The 23,664-nt window shown below is 38.5% G+C and overlaps 1 protein-coding gene across 1 annotated transcript; it reads right to left on the bottom strand.

Annotated features, from left to right (window-relative positions):
• Nucleotides 1-1,412: 1,412 nt before the first annotated feature.
• SEC61A2 (SEC61 translocon subunit alpha 2) lies at nt 1,413-23,451 on the bottom strand. The gene is made up of 12 exons (XM_061126077.1): nt 23,349-23,451; nt 21,252-21,319; nt 19,917-19,982; nt 16,875-16,953; nt 13,572-13,703; nt 13,344-13,453; nt 9,375-9,528; nt 8,255-8,415; nt 7,742-7,939; nt 5,323-5,514; nt 4,795-4,871; nt 1,413-2,517 (listed from the first exon to the last, which is right to left on the bottom strand). The coding sequence occupies exons 1-12, from the start codon at nt 23,353-23,355 to the stop codon at nt 2,331-2,333; spliced, it is 1,431 nt and encodes a 476-aa protein (XP_060982060.1). The 5' UTR covers nt 23,356-23,451; the 3' UTR covers nt 1,413-2,330.
• Nucleotides 23,452-23,664: the final 213 nt, after the last annotated feature.

Genomic DNA, 23,664 nt, shown 5'->3' with positions numbered 1-23,664 from the left:
TTTCTGGCTCACATCCCACCCCCCATCCTCAACGTACACCAGTGTCACTGGCCATCTTCTTACCTCTCAAGCTTGGCTCCTGTGTGGCCTCCAGCGGCTCCAGCATTACTGCCTCTTAGGTGCATAGTTCTCTGGGTGGTTCTCATTGGCTACCCCTGAATCTTGTTTCCAGCCCTGGACCCAGGGGTCAGCCAGGCCCCTGAGAACCACATAAAATCAGGGGACTAATGACAAAAATGCCAGAATATAGTTTGTCTACAGGTTCACTGTCTTGCCTAGAGGTATTTTTATGAGCAAAAATAGATGTTTATGTTGTATTTCCTCAACAAGAATGGGAAGAACTGTGGCACCAGTGAGCTGTATGCATCGTCTCCTCTCTGTGAGAGTACTGTGAAGACGTCAGCCCTGACTAGTTGCTCTAATGGTAGCTTTCCCCCGGTGCCTTTAAAAAAGTCCTTATTTTTAATCATTGGCATCATGATTCTCCAGAGACTGTAGTCCTTTTTCCCTTGAAGACTCAAGGCTCTTGTCGTTACCCCTTCAAAATCAGGAGGCGCTGAGGGACACAGAAAATACACAGGCTCAAGCACAGACCCATCTCCAAACAGGCCAACTCTTGCAAGACCACTCCCATGGCAACTGATAAAGCTACTCTAAAATGCTGATGGAGGGGAGAGACTTGTAACCACACCTGTCCTTTATGCCTTTTCCTTAGGTCACAGTTTAGAAGTGATAGCTAAATCCTAGAATCCTAAATCCTAGAATATCTCCCTAATGCACTGTATGTTCTCGGTATCAAAGGCTATGCTTTGGAAATTTGGTCAGTTTGAGGAGTGGCAATCTGTTTTCACTGGCTGGCCCTCTTGTTTCAGTGTTTACAAGTTGAAAGTTTAGATTAAAAGCAGTATTTCCACCTTCTCTGGGGATAAACAACTGTAACACTGGGTCATATTTCCATGGTAACAGTGGTCCAAGGCCCCCAGGAGATGCTTTCCAATCGACATGGCTCCTGTTCCTATCTACCTGTATTTTCTCTGCCTCCTTGCTCTTAAAATTAGTTGGCTTTGTGATCCTCAGCTAAAGGAGATAAACTTGCTGTACTTACTAATAAAGTCAGCCATGACAGAAAACCATACTAATGAGAAAGACATCTTTGAAAAATCACATTTGATCTTTTTGGACAACAAAGCACAATAAATAAAAATGAATTACTTACTGTGCTGCTTCAAATACAGGCTGGGACACTGAGAATATTTTTCCCTGATCTTTCCAAATGTCAGTCACAAAACTAAACGCCTTTTTGTTGGTCACTGTCCCTACATATTTTTAGGATTAAACTAATACATTTGCAACAGATATCTCAGGATGAATTCTGTATGAATACAATGGATCTATACAAGTAATCTTAGAAATCTTTTAATATCAGACTTTATTTTTCCAACACAACTGAAAGTTTTATTAAATAAAATTTTATTGTCTACTGTTTACACTCATGTTGCTGCTGTAAAGTACAACAACATAACACAAATTCCTAGCATGAATTACTCGTTCACCCCCCACTGAACTACAGACACTGCTCGAGAATTTGGTGTTTGCTTTAGGAATTTAAGAAAAAAAAAAATTGGGGCATATTATCTTGAAGAGTATTCTCAAGTGACCTGTTAGGAATTCAAAGGCATAGCCAATGCTGCAAAACAGCACTGGCTGTGCTGTCCCTAGGAACAAAGGGGAGTGGAAAACAAGAAGAGGAACTGAGCAGTTGTTTCTGGTGACAGATGTGACTGAAAGCTTGATTCTGCGCACCTGGACCGAGTGGCTGCTTTGCAGAGGAACAAATAAAACGGGGGAGGGGTGGGAACATGGATACTATGAGTTAAAAAAGTATAAAAAGTAATTATATCTAAAATATAGATTAGATATAAATGCTCCAGAACTCGTTAAATAAGCTCAAAAATACTGGAAAGTGGCAATTTGAACTAAATTTATTTTTAAACAAGTGGGGGGAAACTGAATGTTTTGAATGTCGTGTGCAAAACTGATCCACGTCACCATCTCACCATCACGACTGAACATGGCAAGGCGGGTACACTGGTTTCCAGCATCACAGGCAACACTGCATGTATGTGTTTTAATGAATAATGTAAACTTCAGTGTTAAGGCAGCTGGTACTAATGCTGCACACAGGCTTAGCGCCGCGGCCATTTCAGGAATGGGACAGTCAGCACTTGGAAACAAACTGTGAGAGAAGGAAAAGGGAGCCAGCATTATCTGACAAAAACAATGCGTCCAAATATTGTTCCTTTCACACACACAAGAAGATACTGGAACACTTAGAAAAACAAAGCACCCATCCCGCCAACTTCAGCCTGTTCCTTAACAAATATTTCAAAATACTGATAAATAATAGTGACTGCAAGCAGAATTCCAGTGCCAGAGCCAATGGCCCCAAGGAAGTCGGCCAACACCGACAGGGCGCCGATGCATAAGCCCCCAAACGCAGCTGCTGTGGGGATGTACCTGGAAGACAAAAACCCTGAGTCAGACCAAGCAGCGGAAGGGTGATTCAACTAAAGGGAACTGTCCACAGTACTGACGGCTCGTCTGGGGCCACCCAGTTAACATGCTGATGAAAACTGACGAAGGGCATGATCTGACCCTTATTTCAAGAAACCAGTTAACAGCCAAGAAAGGCAATGCATAATTTTCATCCCAGATTTTATTATTTAGTGTTGTTTCTAAGTATTGTGTAACCTTTTAGCTCCCTCTTTTAGATAAACAGTGAATTTCAAAATGTTTTCCTAAGTAGCAAATTTATGTGATAAGATCTGGATGATCCTCTTGAACAGTAATTCAACCTCAGCAACATGTTGGAGTCACCTGGAGAACTGTTAAAAATAATGGAACTGTGGGACCTCCCCAGTGGTCCAACAATTAAGACTTTTGTCTTCCAATGCAGGGGCATGGGTTCGATCCTGGTGGGGGAACCAAGGTCCCACAAGCCTTGGGGTGCAGCCAGAAATTTAAAAAGCAAACAAAATATAATGAGATTGTGTTTAAAATACTCCAGACCGAAAAAAAAAAAAGGCAAGGAGGGGGGATGGGGTGGATGGTAGAGGAAACAAGAATGGGAGAATGGTAACAACTAAAGCTGGATGGAGCTGGGACCCAGAGGTTCACTTTACCATTCTCTATAATCCAGTCTATGTTCTAAGTAAATAAAAAGTTTAAAATACCGATGCTTTGTCAACAAACGCTTCTGGAACATGTGGCTACCTACATGGAAAAGAAGGAATCTGGACCCCGTTCTCACACCAAACACAAAAATTGGCTCAGAGTGGTCACAGATAGCAACACAAGAGGATGAACTTTTGTGACCCTGGTTTCTTAGCTACAACACCAATAGCAGCACAAAGCAGAAACAGAAAAACAACCTGATCAAAATTTAAAACATGTGCATCAGAGGATGCCATCAAGAAAGTGGGAAGACAAACCATAGAATGGGACAAAATATTTGCAGATCATATACCTGACAAGACACATCCAAAATAAATTTTTTTAATCTTAGAAACCCAGAAAGAAAAAGATAACCCAATTAAAAATTTCAAATATGCAAAAAGATGGAAGAGACATTTCTCCAAAGAACATACTCAAATGGCTAATTAACACATGAAAAGATGCTGAACGTCATTACTCATCAGGGAGAAGCAAATCAAAACCACAATGAAAAAGGAACACCCCAATGAGGTAACACTCATACCCACTAGGTGGCTAACATCAAAACAAGAATTAGTGCTGGTGAGGACATGTTTGGAGGTGGGGGTGGGATGGAGAATGGGGCGGCCGCTGTGAAAGAGTCTGGCAGTATCTCAACATGTTCAACACACAGTTGCTACATGACCCAACAATTCCATTCAGCAAAATGAAAACATACATCCACACAAAACCTGTAAAAGTATGTTCACAACAGCATCATTCATGACAGCCAAAAAAGTGGAAACAATCAAAATTTCTATCAACTGGGTAAGCTGAACACAGTTATATCTATACAAGGGATTACTCACAAACAAAGGATGAACCCTGAAAACCTCACACTAAGTGAAAGAAGATATTCACAAAGGATCACACATAACTTCATTAATATGAAATGTCCAGAACAGGCAAATCTATAGAGACTAAAGAAAAAGCCTGAGGCTGGGAGTTGGGAGGGCTGGGCAGAAATGGGGAATAACTAAATGGGTACAAGGTTTCTTTCCGGGTGTTGGGAAATGTTTCTAAAATTATATTGTAATCATTACACACTCAAAAGTACACTAAAAATAAACAATCCACTGAACCATATACTTCAAATGACTACATTACAGGATATGTGAATTGTATCTCAAAAAAGTTATTAAAAAATAAACCAACTGATGTTGGGACCCAATGCAGACCAAGTAAATCACAACTTGTACAGGTAGGATAGCAGTAATTTTTAAGAGCTCCCAGGTGATTTTTAGTGCAGCCAGTCAACAATGGGAACCTCTGACCTATAGCATTTAACAATGGGGTGAGTAGTGAAGGGAACACAACTTCAATTAAAACAATAATTTAGGTATCAATTTTGATGTGGAGAATAATTCAGTTTTGCATTAAATTTTGATTCTTTTGTGATAAGCAGAAGAATGCTTCAAATATGAACTTAAGAATTATAATATATGACAACAAATGAAAGCCAGATCAAAAACCAAGTACATGTGCACTGTACGTAATAGCCTCCTCCCCCTCCTATCAAACACTGAGTCTAATGCTCCTTACCTATTAAGCTCATGAACCATGGAGGTATCTCTGTGGCCCCTCATTACCATTTGTTGTTCTTTAAGCTGTTTAGCTACCTGCAAAGAGAAAAGCAATTTTTAAAATCAAACTCTGTTTTACTGCCAGGTTCTATGAGACGTGATTTCGTGATCTCCATATACTAACAAGTAAAGTATAAGAAGGCTGAAGTAGGCACTGCCATAGCATCATTCCCTGGCAACAGTGCTGCACAGGCACGTGATGTGTATCTGAGGCTGAGGTGTCGCAATCTCTCTCTTGTCACCTCCATAAGGGAACTAAGGAATGAGACTTTGTTGCGCAGGGCTGAGCTTTGGAAAGTCACAAACCATTGTAAAATCTAAGAATTTTTCACTTTCCAGGAACTAGTTTTTAACTCCTTGGGGATGACATTACCTCATGAAGAAAATATGAATTAAGAGTTTAAATTACAAAAGTAAGTGTATCAATTATCATTTGACACCTAAAAACTACATATTTTTTTCATTTTCAAATAAACCAAATACTTACATCTTTGGCTGAGGAACCAGACACCTCTATCCATGTCTTAGAAAAGAATGCACATGATCCCAACATGAAGATGATATAAACAACCACATGGACAGGATCCTCAAATATGGCGCCCATGGACTCAGGAGGAGAAAGGTAGTAACAGAGGCCACCCACTGGGTAAGAACGAGCAGGTCCTCCCCCACTGACATCCTACAGAACAAGAATAAAAAGCATAAATGGTCACATTTCCAAGACTTTTCAAGCTCCTCAGAAAGTATGACAATGTCTTAAGCTCAAAGCACCTACAACTTATGATTCTATGTAACTTAAGGATTTACTTTGGTAAATCTAAAGTATCTTCAGTCTTACAAAATTATATAGTATCTATTACATGAAAAGCGTTGCGAATATACTAACAGAAGAGCAATTTTTAAAAAAACATTGTAATACAACTATAAGAAGACGTCCCACTTATTTATATCAATCTCTGATAACGTTTAGAATATTTAGAACATTTAGAATATTTTCTGAATTATGTAAGAGTACACACACATTTCTTCACCACAAAGAATGGAATCAACTGAAATATTAACACAAGACTAACACATCACTGCCTAAACTCTATGATATTTATTATAAAGAAGTCTTTTAATATCTGTAATGGAATTTTGTTATCCACACAAACATTTATGAATTCTCACAGTTAAAGAAATGGGAATAACATATTTGTTTGTATTAAATGAAAGTTCTGGGCATACAGGGTGGGAAAGCAATTTTGGGATGCAATGATTAAAATATCTTGTTCCGGAAATTACAATTTCCAAGTTTCCTTTAATTGTGCCCCTAGAATCACTAATTCCAAATCAAATGCCCTGTTTATAGACAAATTAAACTTCCCAATAATTCTCTTTAGAGAAAATCTCATTAAGATCACAATACAGTCTATACAACTACTCAGTTATATAGATTTATTACTGTGAAATCATCATGGTAGTAATTACTGCCAAAGTTTACCCTGGGCGGCACTAGTGGGAAGGACCCTCCTGCAATGCAGGAGACATAACGGTACATGCCTTCAATCCCCAGTCGGGAAGCTCCCCTGGAGAAGGGCCTGGCAACCCACTCCAGGATTCTTGCCTGGAGAGTCCCATGGACAGAGGAGCCTGGGGGGGCGACAGTCCATGGGGTTGCAGAGTCGGACACGACTGAAGTGACTCAGCACACACATCAACTCTTGAGGGGAGGGCCAGCCCTTTCCCCCACCACAGGTAATCCAATTTCTGTTAAATGAGTGAAAAAGGAGTCCAGCTGACCCTTGAACAATTGCAGGGGTCGTGGCACTGACCCTCCACACAGGCAAAAATCCACGTGTAAGTTATGGTTCCTCTTCTGTGTACACGGCTCCTCTCCATCGCAGGATTCAGCCTGCTGCAGACCATGCGGGACTGAAGCGTGTACTACTGAAAAAAACCTGAGTCTAAGTGGGCACTCAAAGCCCAAATGCATGCTGTTCAAGGGCCAACTGTATTACCGGTAGAGGCACTCCTATTTCTCTCAACTGACATTCAAGTTACAATCTCATCGTGTGAAATTTTATATTTTAAAAAATGGCTTTCAGCAAAAGCAGAAAGTTATGTCACTACAACTTATAATGCAGAAGTAGCACATTAAGACAAATGCAGAGTAAGCACCATACTTCAGGAATGACTAAAAAATAATAATTCTTTGGGGGAATACAAATTCTAGAATTACATGAACTCTGAAAACAATAAAGGATCTTACTCTTCTCTAATTCTATAGTTTTAAGGGGGAAAAATACTCCTTGGTCAGTTACAAATTTTAACTAGTCAAAACTCAATCTACAATAACTCGCATCTTGATCACAGTGTGGCTGGCGTGCTTCAGTAGGAGCTATGATGAAGAGGAAGGCAGAATTTACTGGATTCCATTTCTAGCAACTCTGTTCTTTCTTCACTAGTAATTACATACCTTTCTCCAGCTAATCACAAACTAGTTTACTGCCATTTGGACTATGAAAAACCACAGGGGAGGCAGGAGAGGATGATTTCAGACTCCCATATAACCAGCAAATTGTTTCTTTGAAAAAAACATTATTCAAGACAAGAGTGGACTAAGATTACAAAACAGGGAGTCATTTTCACAAGAGCAACTGTAATCTTAACCTAAAAGGTCACTTAAATGAGATGTGAAAATGCTTCTTAGATGTAACATTATACAAAGTACTTGGTCATTTTTAATTTCACAATGCTTACAGGTTTACAACTTCCAAATGATAAACTGTGCTATAGATAAGTGAATCTGAAAATGTCACAGCAAGTGCTTCAATTATGGCTTACCTCTTTCAGGTGAAAATATAAGCACGAAATGCAACTTAACGATAAATCTGAACACTTAGAATAAATAATGAAATACTCACGGCCCACTGTCCTAGTAAATTTACTAGAAAGTTGCCGCTGAATCGAACTGACAGCATCTGGGAAATCACATACAGGTTGGACACCAGGGCAGACTGCAGGATGATGGGGATGTTGGACGTGTAGAAGAGCTTGATGGGGTAGCTGCTGTACTGCCCGCGGTAACGGGCTGACTTGATGGGCAGGTCCACACGGAATCCCTGAAAAAGGAAGCTCCGGAGTGAGTCAGAGGGACTGGACACAGCACGAATCTGGACAGTCACAGAAGGAAATCTGCAAAGACAATGCTAGCAAACTCTCCCTTCCACACAGACACACACAAACAGAAATCCTTCTCTACTTCATAACCACAGATGCTTTGCGGTTCAGCGTCTACTAAACAATGGAACTGTTTGCCTAACTAGATTCTGAAATGCTGACTTGTTAGCTACTAATATTCAAATGGCATGCTCCTCTTTAGAGAGCAAGAGTAAAAATCCACACCCCACTTACTTCAACAAAGATGGTATACTTACCTGAAAATATATAACAACAGCGAACACGAAAACTGTGGCAATGAGATTCATGAGATTGGGCAAATTCTGACGATAGAAAGCCTCCCTCAGAGCTCGGACTTTGTCTGTCCTGGTGGCCAGTAAATGAAAGAGAGCTATGACTGCGCCCTCAAACTCCGTACCTGATGAATCAAGATATAAATCAGCTGCAGCCTCATCACCCAAAGTTGTCCCAAAGTCAAAACAAGCAGCCCTGAAGCTCCAGTACAGGGCCGAAAACAGCAGTCAAAATAATTCAACACAGTTCACTTTATGATACAGCCATGTGTGGAGCTTCTAAAAAATACTGACATCACTGAGGCAAATGTACCTTTTGTTAGTGTAAATCTGAAGTTTTCTCAAGAGACTATTCTTGATGAAAACAGTCAAAGAAGAATAAACCAAAGCAAATATTTAGTTCCTAATGGTTGGCCTCGCCTTTACTTTGGGGGAAGGGGATGGAGATGGGGAAAAGCAGCAGCGAAGCAGCATACAGATGTCAGAATGAAAAGATCAACATTCCCCCACCAGGCTGGCCTTCAAGCTCACTTTACCAAGTACATTAATCCGCCATCACTGCTACTGATTGTTTTAAGGCTGGTCAGTTCAGATGTCAACCATTACAAATCTTGGATGGCATTTGAGAGAAGTGGAGGTGGGTAAGGGGAAAGGCAATTAAGCATTTCAAAATGTAGGTGCTACTACAAACCCAAGGAAAGAGCAGCAAAAGTTCTCTGATGACACAATAAGTAACGTTTCTTTATCCTTCTGAAAAATCTTAATCCACTCCTTTTTACCTGCTGCAAGTGCAGAAATCAGTCAAAATCAATGACTTCTGCAGCAATGGCTTAGACAATTAGGATTTTTTAAGTGTTTGCAATCACTGAATTTTTAAATGAGCAGAGGCTAAAATTTCCATATTCTTTCTGGAGTAATACTTCCTACTCCACCAATCTGTGCTTTTTCACTTTGGGACAACTGCCATCCACTGTTGCCCGGGACAGCAAAGCGGGGCGTCTGAGGTCCGTCCTGCTCCCCCACCTCATGTCCTCTCAACACACGTCCAGCCAGACCCATGCAGTCGTGTCCCTGTGCGCGGTACCTCGGCCAGTGTTAATGGTAGTGGGGCTAAAGGCCTTCCAGACAATGGTCTCACAGATGTTGGTGGCAATAAAGAGGGAGATCCCAGACCCCAAGCCGTAGCCCTTCTGCAGCAGCTCATCTAACAGCAGCACAATCAGACCAGCGACAAACAGCTGTGGGGAAAGAAAGGCCAGTGAGCAGGAGCGAGGAGGAGCCCAGGGAGGGGCGGCGAGCGCCGCGGCTGCCTGCACAGGACAAGCGTTTCCAACGCTGAAGCCTAGCTACTTCAGTGTCACTGGTACGGCTCTCTGCGTCTTTCAACCCTCACTGGAAGCCACTTCTGCAAATCAGAGGACTGGAAATGTTGTCACATTATAAAGCTGACATTTTGACTTTTAAAGTATATTTCTATTTCTCTACAATGTTTAAATAAGGCCTATTGAGAAGTACCCTAAAACAAAAATGTTCACAGTTGTAGTATTTATGACAGCAAGGAACTGAAAACATTCCAAATAGCTTCAAGGAAGAGAAAAAAACAGATGAAATATGTTACGAATACAAGATGCAATATTACAGGCCATTAAAGGAAAAGCATGTGAACTATGCTGATACATTTTTTAAGTATTATATATTTTATACGTGTATTATACATAATATAAAAATTCACAGAAGGAGTTGAAAAGTAGACCACAAATATGTCCACAGATTATAACAATGTAAAAATGCATATATACAATGACAAAATGTAAATCTGAGACAATTAAGAGTTCACCAGGTTCTTAAGCTTCTAATTTTTTTAAAAAATGAAAGCATACTAACTTTATGTGAAATTGAAAATTCTTAATTTTCCTCTTGGAGAAGACATTTCAGTAAAAGTATGAACCAATCAGAAATAATCCATAGCTTTGCAAGTGACCTCTGTGGTCAAACAACTCCCTCCCGGTACACCACTGGAAGTATGCTTACCTTACATTTTCTGTTTTCTCTTTTTCTGAGTTGTCATTTCAATGGCTGTACAGAGCCTAATTTGTCTACTTATAGTCTTTTAGTTTGAATTTCAATGGACTGTAAAAAAGGTAAAATTCTCAAAACTTCTAAGAGAGCTCACTTCTTCTTTACTGTTTGGAAACCAAGTTTACCAATCTGACCAGATTAAAGACAAGCTAGCACTTAACTACTGAGATTTTATTTTGACTATGATTATGTAACAGGTACATACTCCTCATCAGAAATACAGAAGCCCACCCTGCATAGAGCATGATAGTGGTCCACAAACCACTGGTCAACCAGCAAGTGCTATCATGGGTTTCTGATTAAATGACCTGCCTAAGGTCACACAGGCAGCTCTGAAACAGCAGTAATTCTTCAAAACTCTGTTCACACCCATGCCCATCAGACAGGAGGGTGATCGGTGTACATCCAGTAAAAATCAAACTCATGCTTCTCTAACTGGACAAAGGAATTATAGGGAAATAAATGAGAAATGGTTTATATAACTGAAAGAGTAAGATAAACGATGGTTAAAAAAAAAAAAAAAAAGCATGCATGCTTATGAGAAGGGAATGAGAAATTAGGAATTGAAAGCTTCTCATAGATTAGAATAATGATAAAACCTGAATGCGAACTGCATGCTTTTCTAGAGTGATCAGTACATATGAGCTCTAAAGTGTGTATAAAAATAACACTAACATCTCAGCCTTGCCCGTGCGTGCGTGTGCACACATACACACAACTCAGTTTGGACAAAATAATACTTACCTCTACTATGTCCCATGCACACTGATACTGTCTATTATTTTTGAAAACTGTAATCAAGACCCCTACTTAGATCCCACACTCAATAGTGGAAAAACACTGACCATGTGAACGAAACAAGAATAATTAAGGTGAGAAATACCTTACATAACAGCATGCAAACAGTTTTCAAAATCTCTAGGTGAAAACACACTGATCCAATCATATCTCTTCAGTGAATCCACACATTTTCAATGTTAGCAATGCCTTAAAAAGAGGCAATGGGTCACTACCCATATGTATCATCAAACATGAAAATTTTCTCTATACATTAACACTAGAAGAATTAACCACAAGACAAATATTGTGCACCTGAATTTATGTAAACAACTTAGTATATACCCACTTTACTTGCTTCGTTCCAGAAATTTAACTACTCCTTGATTTCTGATACTGAAACATTAAAATAGCTTAACTCCATTTTCTCTATCAATTCAAATTCATAACTGACTATTCAAGAAGTCAATACTTTAACCTAGAAGTGGTCAGCTGAAGTTCCTTAAGAATATAAATATGCCCTTACTAAAACACTAGAGAAGTTTTACTGATGTATAATGTTCTAAGAGCTAGACAGATGCCAATTCTGAATGTCTTTTAAAAAGCAGGGTTATTCTAACTATGGTCATAAAGCAAATGCTATCAAGAAACAAAATAAGGCAAGATCTGGTGTATCAGCATCCTTACACTGAAGTCCTGAAAGATATTAAAACCAGTTTCCAGAGGATCTTCTCTCCCCCTCTACTGTAACACTTCTTCCTCTAATTCCCAGGGGTTTTAAATTTACCACTCAAGGTGTTTTTTAAATGAAGAAATAATGACAAAGCTATCCTTTAAAGAAATGTCCCTTCTTCCAAATGGGAACTCATGAAAACTACCATACAGTCCATTAAAAATGCCTCCCCTGAAAAAGAAACTATTTCCATTTCATTTAGAAAAGCCCTGTGATATGTGCTAATGAATAACATATAAATACCTCAACAATCCCTTTTTCCTTGGTCTAAGTCATACTCACTACACAATCTTCTTACTATGATTTGCTTCCCATGTAAGATTTCCTATTGAAAAAGATGGTTAACCATGCCAATTGGAAATGGTGACATTTCTCAATACATATATACATATATGTATACACACACTAGTAAAACAGTGTTTTAGTTTTATTTTGAACTATTTTTCTGATCTTGATCTTTTTGACCATTAAAAAAATTTTTTCCTAAATTAATCCTAATTTCATAGAGTGAACAAGAGGCATTAGGACCCTAGATGTTCAGTGTTTAACTTACACAAGTTTCTTTTCAAAATACAGTAAATACTATTAGATAACTTAAGTACAATGCATTCCTGGGTAACTTCTCCAAAGGATTTTTAAGGACTGCATTAGAGAAATGGAGTCCTCAAATATCTTTCAAATTTTACACATTTTAAGATTCTTAGTGGAGGAAAAATGATGCTGGCCTTTAAAAATTCTATTCCAACATATCCATTTAAAAAACCCACAGGATATATACACGTGTGCTTATACGGTATTTCACTGACTACAAGATACTATTATTTGTAACATTCTTATGTGCGTCACTAAGAAAGGGAAAAATACTACAGTTAAACTATGACAATAACCTGTTACAAAGAATTTTTATTGTCTGCTTATAAAAACGTTTAGACTTAGATGTTTATCATCTAGCTTGCTCTTTCTGTGCCTGTTTATATACAGTAACTATTCAATAACAAATCACAGCAGACTGTTGTGAGACACTTTAAAGAGCAATTAAACTCAACAGCATGTTGTATCAACAATGCACGTAACCCAGTGATGTGAGGACGATACAAACAGCTGTGACCAAGCTGACATACACAGGCAGGCAGTGACCACCATCACAACGACTGCCCGGCTGACAGCACGGGAAAGAGATCATCAGGTCTAAGAAAACATCCTGATTTCAGAGACATCAAAATGTGCATCTTAGAATCAGTGAAATACAGCTGATGGATCCACAATTCTTTTATTACACGTCTACACTTTATTACAGTAAATTTTAATTTTTTACATCAATACAACTTATATGTCACTTCAATAATCAAAATTAATTAAGTAAAATAATTCAAAAGTAAGAAAATGACTATATTAATCATCTAAAGAATTATTACAAAAGAAAACTGTTTTTGTTATCTCTGTATGAAAAACTGAATTTCTTACCTGGATGATGATAAGGAGACAGATTCCAGCACCCATTTCAGCAGGATCCCCATACATGCCCGTCATGACATACACAATGGCTTGCCCAATGGTAATGATCATACCAAACACTGACAAAAAGGGGGGAAGAGGACATACTTACAACCAAAGATAAAGACAGACTAGAAAAACACCTTACCACAAAATTCTCAAATTTGGGAAAGATTCTTTAGTTGCAGTGATGCTCACATTTCTGGGCTCCATTGAACAAGGCTCTATCTTTGGGTGTATCTCCAACTTCAATGATTTTGGCTCCAGCTAACAACTGCATGATCAAACCAGATGTTACAATTGGGGAGATACCCAATTCCATTAAAGTTCCTGTAAAGGAAGGGGGAGGAAGTAAATAATCTTTACTATACCCAATGGACACAACCAAGAGACTTAGCACACATAGCACATACCCAATAGAGATTAGTTTAGAAGTGGCCCAGTCCTTAAAATTATGTCTATTGAAATACATGCTTAAAAGTTAACAAGAAAATTTTCATTCCTTAAACATTAATTGCTAAAAAAAACTCATTTATTAACACAATCTCACAAAACATTGACTCAAAATTACTATAAATATGACAAAAATGTAATTTTCTGTAAATTCTAAACTTAAATTTTTTTTAACTTAAATTGTTAAAGAAACCATTTTAAAGAAATAGTCCAAGATTTCTGTCCAAATCACTGTTCTTAAAATTTACACTAACATTTTAATGCAGAATTTTAAAATTAAATACTAAGTCTAAAAATTAAATACCAAGTTAGTAAGAAATGATACTTAAGAATAGCTGTGTTTCTCTAAACTCAAAATCTAAAATTATATAAAAGTCATCAAAATCAATGTTGTAGAATATTTATGGCATAAAAATATTAATGACATACTGGATAGGAAAAAGTACTCATAAACAGTATGTACAGCTGGACTGACTATTTAAGTGGAAAATCACCTCCTGTTATTTTAGTTCGGCTATCAAGATGTTTGTACTGTTAATGAACTTATCTACAAAACTGAGTCACAGACACAGAGAACAGACCTGTGGTTGCCAAGGGGGAAAGGGATGGGAGGGATCAATTGGGAGGTTGGATTAGCAGATAAAAACTACTATACAGGAAAGATAAAACACCAAGGTCCTCCTGTGCTACAGTCCTCCTGTGTAGCACAAGGAATTATACTCAGTATCCTATTATAAACCATCATGGAAAGAAATATATAAAAAAAAGTATGTAAATGTATAAGTGAATCACTTTGTTGTATAGCAGAAATTAACACATTATAAATCAACTATTTTTGAATAAAATAAATTTTTTAAAAAGATGTTTTTATTGTTATTTTTACTCAGTGGGTTATGGGTAATTTTTATTTATTTTTTGCCTCTATTTTCTAAAATTTTTCTATATAGAAAGTAAGCATTACACTTCTAGTAAAAAGAAAGAAAGAAAACTAAATACACCAAGCACGTAAGATAATATGCAAAACTAATAATTCCACATAGCCAAGACCATGTTTCCATTGCCCATTCTGTCACATCACAACCTTAATTCCTGACTTTTATAAATGCTGAAAAGGTACCTTTAATATGAGAAAGATTTCATCTTAAATGGACATCATGTGTTTTTCAAATACTTCTTTAATGGTAAAGAGATAAAAACATGTCATTGTTAAAGCTAGTAGGCAGGTGGGTAGATGTCTTTTTACATCAAATCACCAAAATTTAAACTGCAAATAGATTTAGTCCAAAAATTAATCCAATCAAGCTTAATGAACATTTCATTTAGGAAATATGGCACTTCAACTCAGTAGGGAAAAGAAGGATAAACGGACCTTGGCAAATGACTAGACATTTATAGCAAATTAAGCCTAGATTCCCTCTCTCATGACTTCCAACAAAATAAAGGCCAGATATTTATAAAATTTAACCATAAAAGATAAAAAGCAAAAGTACTTGAAGTGAGTATGTTTATAATCTTGGAAAAGAAAAAGCCTTTCAAAGCATGACAAAATACCTAAAACCCACAAGGAAAAAGATGGACAATATGATTAGACACAACTGTGAAACCTCAATGTGGCAAAAGACAGGATAATAAATTAAAAGAAATATTCAAACACAAGGAACAAAGAGCTCAAATCTTTAAGAGGCAAAGAATTCTCACAAATGGATTTTAAAATGAAGAAACAACAACAGTGAAATAAGTCAGCCAGAGAAACAAATACCATGTGGTATCACTTACATGTGCAATTTAAAAAAATACAACAAACTAGTGAATATAATAGCAAAATAAGCAGTCTCACTGCAAAATCACTGCAGATGGTGACAGAAGTCATGAAATTAAGACACCTGCTCCTTGGAAGAAAAGTTATGACCAACCTAGAGAGCATATTAAAAAGCAGAGAGACATTACTTTGCCAACAAAGGTCCATCTAGTCAAAGCTATGGCTTTTCCAGTGGTCATGTATGGATGTGAGAGTTGGACTATAAAGAAAGCTGAGTGCAGAAGAATTGATGCTTTTGAACTGTGGTGTTGGAGAAGACTCTTGAGAGTCCCTTGGACTGCAAGGAGATCCAACCAGTCCATCCTAAAGGACATCAGTCCTGGGTGTTCACTGGAAGGACTGATGCTGAAGCTGAAACTCCAATACTTTGGCCACCTGATGCAAAGAACTGAGTCATTGGAAAAGACCCTGATGTTGGGAAAGATTGAAGGCGGGAGGAGAAGGGGACGACAGAGGATGAGATGGCTGGATGGCATCACGGACTCAATGGACATGAGTTTGAGTAAACTCCGGGAGTTGGCAATGGATAGGGAGGCCTGGCGTGCTGCAGTCCACGGGTTCGCAAAGAGTTGGGCACGAATGAGCAACTGAACTGAAGTGAAGCAGTCTCGCAGATATGGAGAACAAACTAGAGGGTAGGGGTGGGGGAGGGGGCACAATATAGGGGTTGAGGAGTGGGAAGTTAAAAACTACAGGGTGTAAGACCGGCTCAAGGATGTATTATACAACACAGAGAATATAGCCATCCGTTCCAAAAAAAATAGAAAAATAAAAAAGACGTAAATGGCACAGCCACTCCCAGTAATGTTCTTTTCTCAGGAAAATACCAACATAGGAGGAAACCCCAGCACCCAAATCTGTACTAAGTAACTCTGAAACTCTAACCAAGGCTGGCTGGGTCAGGTATAAACATGGTAACCTGGAATTATGAACTGAGAACTGAACCAGGAGCTGCTGAAGCTAAATCACAAAGACAAGGTTCCCAGCTAGCCCCTGCTGCTGAGGTCTGAAGACTGTCTAGTTCTCTCTCCCCAAAGGCTAAGCTATTCTACCTCCTCTTTGGATTCCAAAAATAACTAGTATCCTTCCAATAAATTCCAGTTTTATATTTAAACCACTCAGTCATTTCCTATGATTTATAACAAGTCCACTCATAGAAGAAATACAAATATTCAATAAAAACATAAGACGATGCACTAGTATGGAGGCAAAAGAAAAGCAGCGCATACCTCTGTTGGATGCAAGGATAACTCTCATCCAGTAGAAAGGATCTGCAGAATCTGATGACATGATTCCAAACAGTGGTATCTACAGGATTACATAAACTAGTTCATGAAAATGTATTATACAAATTAAGTTTGAACTTAATAATGCATTCACTTAATATTTGCCATACTTAAAAAAAACAACACTACTTCTCAAGTTCTGTAACAAAACAAAAATACCTGAAATGTATAGTTTTTTAGGGAAAATATAAACAAGGGGCATCAGTGCTTTTCACCAGTAAATACTCCTATCAGTATAGAGATGTACTGCACACAATCGAACATATGCAAAAATACTGAAGTGCGCACTTAAAATGGTTAAGATGGTAAATTTCATGTTTTTACAATTAAAGAAAATGTTCTTTATCATTAAAGTATAGGATATATCTACCAACTATTCTGTGATACTATTATATCACAGAATAATTTTGCAAAGCTATGGGTACAAATAATAGCCAAGGCCATGCTCCAAATATAAGACTGAAGACAATATACACAGTAGAACGCAGCCATTAAAAATTATACTATGAAAAAAAATTTTTTTAATTATATTATGAAGCTTATATTAGTATCAGGATGTGTTTATGTTGTGGTAAAAAGTAGAAAAGAGTGGTTCTCAACCTGGGGCAACTTAGTCCCCCAGGGGATATCTGGGAATTGTCTAGGAAGACAATTTTGGTTGTCGCAACTTGAAGGGGGTGCTAATGGCATCTGCTGGGTAGAGGACCCTCACAAGAAGACACTAACAAAAGTCTAATGAGAGAGCAGAGCCCAGGTGGCATTTACAGCAATTCTCTCAGCTGATCTCACCTCCCTCCATTCTCTCAAGCTAAAAAACACTATAGAAAACAACAGACCCCAAACCCTTAAACTACATCTGGGAAGGGAAAATAAATCTGTTGGAGATTCAGTGGAAAGAGAATCAAGAAATCACCAGTCCTGGGCAGAAATCCTTAAGCATGAGAAAGACAGAAAGGTACAGCTTGGCAACTCTGTAAATCCATTACAGAAAAAAAACAATAATAAATAACATAAAATATGTAAATTAAGTAAGGGCACGAAAAGTCGTGAGAAATGTCACACTTCAAGAAATACAACTTAAGTTATACTTCTTCTTGGGTTTTCTTGGGTCTAGCCATAAAGCTGAAAATATTTACTATCTGGCCTTTTACAGAAAAAATGTTTGCAGACCATTGGGTTAGAAGATTCAATAAGTTCAAAGCAATAAAAATCATAATCCCAGTAGGCTTTCTTAAAGAAACTGACAAGCTGATTCTAAAATTCAAATGAGTGACTGAGAACTGACAAAATCATTCTGAGAAGAGCAAAGTTGGACGACTTTTACAACCTAATTATAGGATTCAGTCTAAAGCTACAGTAATCAAAACAGTTATGGTTTACCATAATGATGGAATATGATCAATGGAATAGAACTGAGAGTACAAAAACAGATCCATGCTTAAATGGCTAACTGATTTTCAACAACGATGCCAAGATTAATTCAATGGAGAAAGGATAGCCTTTTCAACTGGCCTGTCCATACAGAAAGAAGTGAGCCCTAACCTTACCTCATGCCATATACAAAAATTAACTTGGAACAGACCATAGACCAAAACATAAAAGCTTAAACTATTTAGGAGAATACAGGAGAAAATCTTCATAATACACATATCTGATGAAGGACTTGTATCCAGAAAATATTTTAAAAGGCATGTAATTCACTAATGGGACAATAATGCAATTTTTTAAACAGGAAAAAGACCTGGGGAGAGAACACTTTACAAAAGATGAACAAATACTCAGTAAGTATATGATAAAGCTGCTCAGTATTATTTGCAAGGGAAATAAAAGTTAAAATCTTACCATGGAAAAAAGGGAACCTTCCTATACTTTGATGTAAAATGAAAACAGGGGGTTCCTCAAAAAACTGAAAATAGAGCTAACATATAATCCAGCAATCTTACTCCTGGGTATATATCCAGAAAAGGTAAAAATTCTAATTCAAAAAGATACATTCACCCTAATGTTAATAGTGGCACAGTTTACAATAGTCAAGACATGGGAGCAATCCAAAATGTTTAAGGGCTGGTCAGCAGAAGCTAAGTAATACAATGATTTGGCTTTGGAGGATTTATAATTAAAACATGCTATTTACAACATGATTAAAAGCAAACAAAAAGGAAAAATATTTGCACAATACCTGTCAAAGGTTTAAGACTTTTATATACAAAAACTTCTCATAAACCAATTTTTAAAATCTTAAGAAGAAAATGGGTAAAGATCATTAACTGAAAACTAAGGGAAAAAGAGAAAATATAAAATATGTTCAAACTCACTAGAAAACCAAAAGAAATACACAGTAGAAGAATCATTTCACTTGAAATGATGATTCTCCTATGTACAACAGTTAAGACAAAGAAGCAATCTAAATGTCCATCAATAGAGGAATGAATAAAAGAAGATATGGGTTGTGTGTACACACACACAGAATGGAATACTACTCAGCTGTTAAAAAGAATGCAGCAACATGGATGGACCTAGAGATTAGCACACTAAGTGAAGTCAGTCAGAAAGAGGAAGATAAATACCACACAATACCACATATATGTGGAATCTAAAATACAACACAAATGAACGTATTTATAAAACAAAAACAGACTCATAGACATAGAGAACAGACGTGTGGTTATCAAGGGCTGGGGGAGAGGGATGAAATGTAAGTTTGGGATTAGTAGATGCAAACTAGTACACACAAAGTGGATAAACAAATACTGTATAGCACAGGGAATTATATTCCATTCAATATCCTATATTCAGTATCTGCTGTACATCAGAAACTAACACTGTAAATCAACTATACTTCAATAAAAAGTAATTTTCTAAAAAGATAATGCTCAAAATAATTCAGTATATTTACTATTTGAACTAAAATTAGCTTTTCAAATTATAACCAACCAAGACCTGAGAATAACAGTACAGACATCTGTTCAGTGTTTGGTTACATACCTGACAACATACTAAGAAAATGAAGAGAGTTATAGCAGTCCATAGTACCTTCTCTCTAAACTGGATCTGTGCAACAAAATAAAAAAACAACCAATCAAAACCAAGAAACAGCAAATGTAAAAAAAGCAGAAATGCATATTGAAGCTTAACCAGCATTCTCCATCATGACATGCTCTTATCATTTACTCTTAAAATACTCTCACCCTAGTGAGTAGCAGCTAAAGCAAACGGCTAAACTTCTCAAGCATCTCTCTTTACTTATCTGAGAATTAAGTATTATAGTTTAAATACAGACAGGCCTTAATACACTGCACCACGTTAGCTGAAACTGAAAAGGATAAAAAGACACACACCCAATATTCACACATTTCAGTTAACATCATACTGTACAAAGCCATCACTTATTGTGGTAAGTGATATACGGTATTTGTCTTCCTGTCTATATTATTCAGTGAGTATTTCATAGACTAGAAAAGCTATAGTTTGTTAGTATACATTACATGTAACGGGAACAACTATTTTTATAACCTCAAAGAAATTTAAAAAAAGAAATATATTTCTTAATATTATAAAACAGTAAGTTTAACAAAAGTCTTACTTATCTCTTTCTAGTCCCTATTCTGGTTAGTTCCATGAGAAATTGAAAGTACAGTAAAAGAGGAACATCTGGGAACGTTTGGGATTAACAATATTTCTAGAATTGAAATGCCTTACTTCCAAGTTCACAATGATGGAAGAACAATTTGATGCAGTCCCTATCTTTTGAATGCATTTCTGCGATTTTTCTCTGCAATCAATGAATCAAGAAATGAGAGGTATACGCCTGCCCAGTTGCAATCCATTTATGTGAAACAGTTGGTATGCATGAAAACTGACCCAAGAAACTGGGTCATTTCTAGTGTGGTGGATCATAATAGGCAAGAGAATACTGTATCTTATCTAACACACAGGCCAAAGAAACATAAAGTTTGGAAATGCTACAACTGAGAGAACAGTTGTTTTTGAAACCATGAGATAAACTATCTAGATTTAAAAGGTCTGCTGCTGCTGCTGCTAAGTCACTTCAGTCATGTCTGACTCTGTGCGACCCCATACAGGGCAGACCACCAGGCTCCGCCATCCCTGGGATTCTCCAGGCAAGAGTACTGGAGTGGGTTGCCATTTCCTTAAAAGGTCTACACTAGTTTTATTCACTTTTATGCCTCTTGCGAAGAGAAGGAATAGGTCTTTTTCCAGTTACAACCAGAAAAAGGTTGAGGAAAATAAATCAATGTAGCTAGTTTAACAGAGTAAGTCACTTAGTTACCTTCTATATTACAAAAATATTATACTTACTTTCCTTTCAGGTTTCTGAATTTCTGGTAGAACTGCACAGAAAGGCTTGATAACTTCTAAAAATTTGACTGTTTAAAAAAAAATTAAATGCCCCTATTACAAAGATTTAAAAAAGATTTTTATTTTTGCAGAATCAAATACAAATGTTCTTTTAATGGCAATCCATCCCATTCCCACCCCCAAAATAAATTAATCATAATGCTCTTCATTTCAAAGTAATTTGCTGCCTCATGCTTGACTCCCACTCCTTTACATATACAGAAAAGGAGTAATTCAGTCAGCACCTCTTCATCAAAAGGAGCAAAACCAGTCGACCAACAGGAACATGCATTATGGAAGGAAACAGGACATAAAAGGAGGCAAGTACAGGAAATGAGTGGACACTGCAGGACTGACAATTTGGGATTGAAAGATGCTGAAATGCATAAGTGAGAAATATCACACCCCAGCAGTGAAAGTGCCAAGTCCTAACCAGACCACCAGGGAACTGCCTAGATAGGTTTTTAAAAGTACTGAATACAATCTCTACTTCATTTCATTAAGTCACTATTCATTGCTTGGACGCTCTCCCATGTAAGAAAATCTCAAAGTACTTGTGTATGTTCAATCCTCAGCCCAGAGAATGATGACTACATTTCATTAGAAAGTACTGTTTTCCCGGACAACTCATAATGTATAAGATAGACCAAACTTCAGGATAGGCACTCTCTTCTGGCATGGCTTAAGTCAAGTCCTGCCAAAGAACCAGAGGATGAAGATGATAATCATTCAGTCTCTGCCAGAGTCTGCAATGTGCAGAAACACAAAAATCCACAACTAGGTTATTAGTTAAGATCATTCTTCCCTTACATACACAGGATTCTATGTACTAACATCATGAAATTGTTTTAAAACTGACGTGAGCAATTACACTTCAGCCAGTTAGCCAAAAGTTGACTACAACATCTTTCTTGTTGTTGAATTTATGTTACTGAAGTATGGTTGATTTGACTACACCACCTTTTTATAAAATCTCTCGAAGTGATGGCGGCCACTGATGTTTGACAGAAGAATTCATAAGTTCTCATAAGCAGATATTTGTTACCCAAGTACCATTTAAGACGACTTGGAAAGCAAATCTGAATTATGAAAGTGTTCATCTCTACTACAAAACAAATGTCAATCACATCAGGAAACTTGCTAGAATCCCCTTACCCCTTTTCCTTCCCACTTCAACCTAAGCTACCCTCCCAGATTTCTTGGTTTATGGTCATCTGTATTGGAATATTCCGTTTCAAGCAATGCTTTTTTTGTCTGCCACCTCACTCTTCCTGTGTTGTAGAATTTAATGCTTTATACTGCAAACTCAAGACCAAGGGTCTCCTATTCCTTTCTAAGCTTTCCGCAAATGTCCACTAGTTAGCAGGCCAAAGGGTGCACGGCTTGGGTTTGCGGTAATCCGTTCATCTAACAATCACCCCAACAGCTATGTAAGTATATTTGTGAAGATACGTGGTGTTGAGGGTTTGGGAGAGGGCCCTCGAAAGATTCCCGTTATTTAAGGCCTTGTCCCTAAGGCTTATACGACCTGACACACGTTGAGTTTTCAGTAAACGCTACAGGACTGGAATGAAAATTTTAACGAAAACGCTAGGCCACCAATCGCCTCCTTTCCTCCCCTAAAATACACGCCGTACACCACTTTTAAAAAAAATGAAACAAGGCAGGGAGCTTCATTCATCACAACTAATATTCCAAGGGTGATTGGGAATAAAAATGTGAGTTTCCTAAGCTCTTGAAAAATTAAAAGTGGTCCAGGTGTCTGCTGGTTCCTTAACTCCCCGCCCCGCAAACCAATCGCCTCCCCGCGCCGTCCTCCGCTCCACGCCACCCACTGAGATGCGCAGACCCAGGCCTCCCGATCCTAGCCCCGCAGCCGGCCCGGGCTAGGCCTCGCACGGCTGGAGGAGCCTAGGCTGAGGCCCCCCGCCCGCGCTCTCCGCAGCGGCCCGCGCCTCCCCGGTCCACGGGCTAGGCGACCATGGACCGGCGCCCACCCCGCCGCTTGCGGACCGTCGGGGCCCGCGCCCTCGGCAAGGGCCTACCACCGCTACTCACTGCCCATGGCGGCGGCTGGGGCGGCCCGGCGGGGCCCAGAGGGCTCGGCGCGGCCTTCGCTCGGGTCCCGCGGCTCGAGCCTCGGCGACCGCTCGCGACACGCTCCGGCCGGCCCCGCGCAGGCTCCGCCCCTGCCCACGTGACCCGCGTTGTCGGCCCGCCAGGCCCCACCCCCTGACGACAGCCTGGCTTTAGGCCGCCTGCGCAGATGACGTCCGCGTCGTTGCCATGGCCACCGCCAGCGTGGGCGTCCTCCTGCGGAGCCCAGGAGGTGAGACCCTCTGTGGGGCCAGGGCTGCTGGGTCTTTGCGCTGTG

Source organism: Dama dama, chromosome 23, assembly GCF_033118175.1.
Source record: "Dama dama isolate Ldn47 chromosome 23, ASM3311817v1, whole genome shotgun sequence".
NCBI classification, from domain to species: domain Eukaryota; kingdom Metazoa; phylum Chordata; class Mammalia; order Artiodactyla; family Cervidae; genus Dama; species Dama dama.
The sequence above is the reverse complement of the archived record's forward strand: the minus strand, read 5'-3'. Positions and strand labels throughout refer to the sequence as shown.